A 4,543-nucleotide genomic window follows, 5' to 3' on the forward strand; every position below is an offset into this window, starting at 1 on the left:
AGGAGGCTGAGGCAAGAGAATCGCCTAAGCCCAGGAGTTGGAGGTTTCTGTGAGCTGTGTGACGCCACAGCACTCTACCGAGAGCGATAAAGTGAGACTCTGTCTCTACAAAAAAGACTGAGAAAAGATAAGAGTGCTTCTAGTGGTTGAGCCCAGCTGTTTTATGGAGAAACAAATGATTTCTAGTTGCTCTAGGAAGCTAATAAATTAGAATAATGAATCAGAATTATTGAAAGACATTTTCTACTCAATGTAAGTCCAAACTTTCTAGTAATTTGGCTTAGCAGTGTAATCAGCTGCCATATTAGTGAGTTCCTTCTTATGTGAGTGTGCAAATATATGCAGGATGACTTATCTAGAATATTGTAGAAGAGAATTACACATCAAGTGGAAAAGTATAACTTAAGGTCCCCTTCCATTCTGACAGTTCTTTGATTTTTATATTGCATAAGAGTAATGGTATTGCTTTTTGTGTACTTTTTACTTGGTACAGTTTTCATTTTAGCAAATTACAGCGTTGGTATTATTAAGGCTTAGAAAATGTGCTTGCCATCTCTGAGGTATTAAACCTTTCTCTCTCATGTTAATTTTTTTAGCTAGCCTCCAAGCTCGGCAAGCAGTGGACCCCATTAATAATCCTGGCCAACTCTCGTAGTGGAACTAATATGGGAGAAGGGCTGTTGGGAGAATTTAGGATCTTACTGAATCCAGTCCAGGTAACTAAAAAGAAAACCTTCCCTTCTTTATTAAATTTTTTCATTTTTAGCTTTTTATTTTCCCCAAATGCTATGGTTTTTAAGGCTCTAAATCACTAATCATCTGATTATAGGAAATAATAGTAATTAGAGAAAGATCAAGACATTCAAATACGTGGACTCACAGGAACCCTCGGGGTGGGAATATAAAATGGTGCCACCACTTTACAAAAGTTGGGCAGTTTCTTAAAAACTTAAACCTGAATTTATTGTATCTTCTAGCAGTCCTACCATTAGGAGTCTGCCCAGGAGAAGTAAAAACATATGTCTCACAAAGACTTGAATATAAATGTTCATAGCAGCATTATTCTTAAGAGTCAAAAAGTGGAAACAACCCAGCCACAAAATGTGTTGTGCCCAGACAGTGCAGCACCATTCATTGACAAAAAGGAACAAGCTGCCCATACATACATATTACAATAAATGTACCTCACAATGTACCTTCACTTGCTAAGTGAAAGAAACAAGACACAAGGGACCATATATTGCATGATTCCATTTATGTGACCTGTCCAGAAACAGCAAATCTATAGAGACAGAGAATGGAATAGTGGATTCCTGAGGCTAGAGCTGGGAGTGGTGAGTGGCTGCAAATGGGCATTGAGGGATCTTACCAAAGGAACAAAAATGTTCTAAACTGGATTGTGGGAGTGGTTGCACAGCTTAGTAAACTTACTAAAAATTATTGACTTGTTCCTTTACATGGGTGAATTTTATGATATGTAAATTATACTCAATTTTTAAAATAAGGAAAGTTGCTAGTCATGAGCATATACAGGAGTAACGTCTACTTGGAAAAACTAACCCCATTGTGCCACAATCCGAAATGCAATAACTTTTTTCCTTTCTATATGTATTTCTTACACTTTTAATATAACACAGCTTAAGGAAATTATAAAAATAATAAAAAAGAGGGCAGCGCCTATGGCTCAGTGGGTAGGGCACCAGCCCCATATACCAAGGGTAGTGGGTTCAAACCTGGCCCCAGCCAAACTGCAACAAAAAAATAGCCAGGTGTTATGGCAGGTGCCTGTAGTCCCCGCTACTTGGGAGGCTGAGGCAAGAGAATCGCCTAAGCCCAGGAGCTGGAGGTTACTGTGAGCTGTGTGACACCATGGCACTCTACCAAGGGCAATAAAGTGAGACTCTGTCTCTACCAAAAATAATAATAATAATAACAATTTCCTCACATTGGTTTTCATTTGTATTTTAAATTTGTTTCCTTTAATTATCTTTGTGGTTACATATTAATGCTGTAACAATTATCTAGATACAAATTTATATTTTGGGGGGTTTTTTGTTTGTTTTGTTTGTTTGTTTGTTTTTACTTAATGGTGTAAATATTTTTTCCTATTGCAACACAGTCCTCATAATTATATATTTAATGGCTAAAAGGATTGAGTGGATGATCATTGTTCATTTATCTAGTCTCCTATTGGAAATTGATACTGTCTCCAAGATTGTACTATTAGAAATAATGCCACAGTGAATATCTTTATCCATAGGGTATTTCCGTCTTTTGAAATATTTTTCTAGGATTATTTATGGAATTATGAGTATCAAAGGTCCTTCCATTTTTATGTCAATTTATATATTGCTAAATTGTTTTCTAAAATTTGTATTAATTTAGTCATTTTTTGTTTGAAAATCAATGTAAAATGTGAAATACTAGTTAAAGGTGAACTTAGCATGGTGAACAGGAAGTTGGCCATGTGATATAATGGTTAAACTATATGTTTGAAATTATATTTCAGCACTTAATTATCTGGCGAATCACAGGCAAGTGACTTACCCATCCTGCACCGTAGTTTCCCGATCAACACAATGAAAGACTAACTTCTGCTTTGTAGGCTAAGTGCAGGGATGAGCCACAGTGAATATAGAGTCTGCCGCAGTGCCTGGCATATTGCTAAAGATAGATACATAGTAGCCAGAATTGTTAATTAGCCTCATCTCTACTCATCCAGAGGGAAGTCATTCTCACAGATGAAGGACAGTATTCCATAAGAATAATTTTTTCTTTGTCTTTTAGGTTTTTGATGTAACTAAAACTCCTCCTATCAAAGCCCTCCAACTTTGTACTCTTCTTCCCTATTATTCAGCTCGAGTGCTTGTTTGTGGAGGGGATGGGACTGTGGGCTGGGTCCTGGACGCAGTTGATGAAATGAAGATTAAGGTATTAGTCTTTAAGACCTACCATAGAAGTACTTCTAAGATAAATATACAGTATTGTTGGTTTATATTTATTATGTAAATGAATATTAGAAAATATTGCTGGCTCGGCGCCTGTGGCTCGAGCGGCTAAGCCGCCAGCCACGTACACCTAAGGTGGCGGGTTCGAATCCCCAGCCCAGGCCCGCCAAACAACAATGATGGCTGCAACCAAAAAATGGCCGGGCGTTGTGGCGGGCGCCTGTGGTCCCAGCTACTTGGGAGGCTGAGGCAGGAGACTCGCTTGAGCCCAGGAGTTGGAGGTTGCTGTGAGCGTGATGCCACGGCACTCTACCCAGGGGGATAGCTTGAGGCTCCGTCTCAAAAAAAAAAAAAAAAAAAGAAAATATTGCCAATTTCAAATAGCTAAGAAGGAGATGTTATGATTAAGCAATTAGCACAACCTTTAAAACAACATATAATTGTTATATTTGTATCTTTATTGCTTTGGTCCTTAAACTTTATAAAATATTGTTACTCTACAAATAATCTGAAGAAAATATATCTTCCATATTGTAGGGACAAGAAAAGTACATTCCACAAGTTGCAGTCTTGCCTCTGGGAACAGGCAATGATCTGTCCAATACATTGGGTTGGGGCACAGGTTATGCTGGAGAAATCCCAGTCACACAGGTCTTAAGAAATGTAATGGAAGCAGATGGCATTAAATTAGATCGGTAAGTTACCTTTCCCCAAAGAGTTGTTTTTGGCATTTGGCGATATTACTTGGTTTGTAAATGAAGTCTTACACAGCTATAGAGTGAAATGTAATTTAAATGTACCTGACTGTATTGTGCTTAGATGTAGATGTTGGTGTTTCCTTTAGTTCAGCAGTTCTCAACCTGTGGGTCTTCCATATCAGATATTTACATTATGATTCATAACAGTAGCAAAATTACAGTTATGAAGTAGCAACAAAAATAATTTTATGGTTGGGGGTCACCAAAACATGAGGAACTATATTAAAGGGTCGCAGCATTAGAAAGGTTGAGAACCGCTGTTTTAGTTGCTATATAGAACTAGAGTCCGTAAGTTATGCTGAGTAGTTATCCCTAAGTTTGCATGCTCCCTTAGATGTGTTTACTTTTTCAAATGTCCTTTTAATAGAAGAACCTCATTTATCCAAACATCCAAATTGTGGGGGGGTTTTGGTTAAAAGTATTGGTTTGTTGTGTTTTTGTTTCAACTTCTGTTTTTTAGATGGAAAGTTCAAATAACAAATAAAGGATACTACAACTTAAGAAAACCCAAGGTATGTTTTTGGTGCTTCTGTTGCAAATACATTCATCAAACGTGCATGGGGGCTCGGTGCCTGTGGCTCAAGTGGCTAAGGCGCCAGCCACATACACCTGAGCTGGCGGGTTCAAATCCAGCCCAGGCCCACCAAACAACAATGACGGCTGCAAGCAAAAAATAGCTGGGCATTTTTGTGGTGGGCGCCTGTAGTCCCAGCTACTTGGGAGGCCTAGGCAGGAGAATTGCTTGAGCCCAGGAGCTCGTGGTTGCTGTGAGCTGTGATACCACAGCACTTTACACAGGGCAACAGCTTGAGGCTCTGTCTCAAAAAAAAAAAAAAA

General features: G+C 38.5%; 1 protein-coding gene across 4 annotated transcripts in view; it reads left to right on the forward strand.

The window, feature by feature from the left end:
- DGKE (diacylglycerol kinase epsilon) overlaps positions 1–4,543 on the forward strand; it is a 26,733-nt gene that overhangs the window by 11,279 nt on the left and 10,911 nt on the right. For all 4 annotated transcript variants that reach the window (XM_003795559.3, XM_023516633.1, XM_023516634.1 and 1 more), the window contains 4 exons: positions 597–716; positions 2,788–2,931; positions 3,486–3,643; positions 4,167–4,218. In XM_003795559.3, the coding sequence (XP_003795607.1) occupies positions 597–716; positions 2,788–2,931; positions 3,486–3,643; positions 4,167–4,218 (474 nt within the window). The remainder of the gene's footprint in view (positions 1–596; positions 717–2,787; positions 2,932–3,485; positions 3,644–4,166; positions 4,219–4,543) is intronic.

The sequence above is a fragment of the Otolemur garnettii genome, unplaced genomic scaffold, assembly GCF_000181295.1.
Source record: "Otolemur garnettii isolate 467f Iridium unplaced genomic scaffold, OtoGar3 scaffold00094, whole genome shotgun sequence".
NCBI classification, from domain to species: domain Eukaryota; kingdom Metazoa; phylum Chordata; class Mammalia; order Primates; family Galagidae; genus Otolemur; species Otolemur garnettii.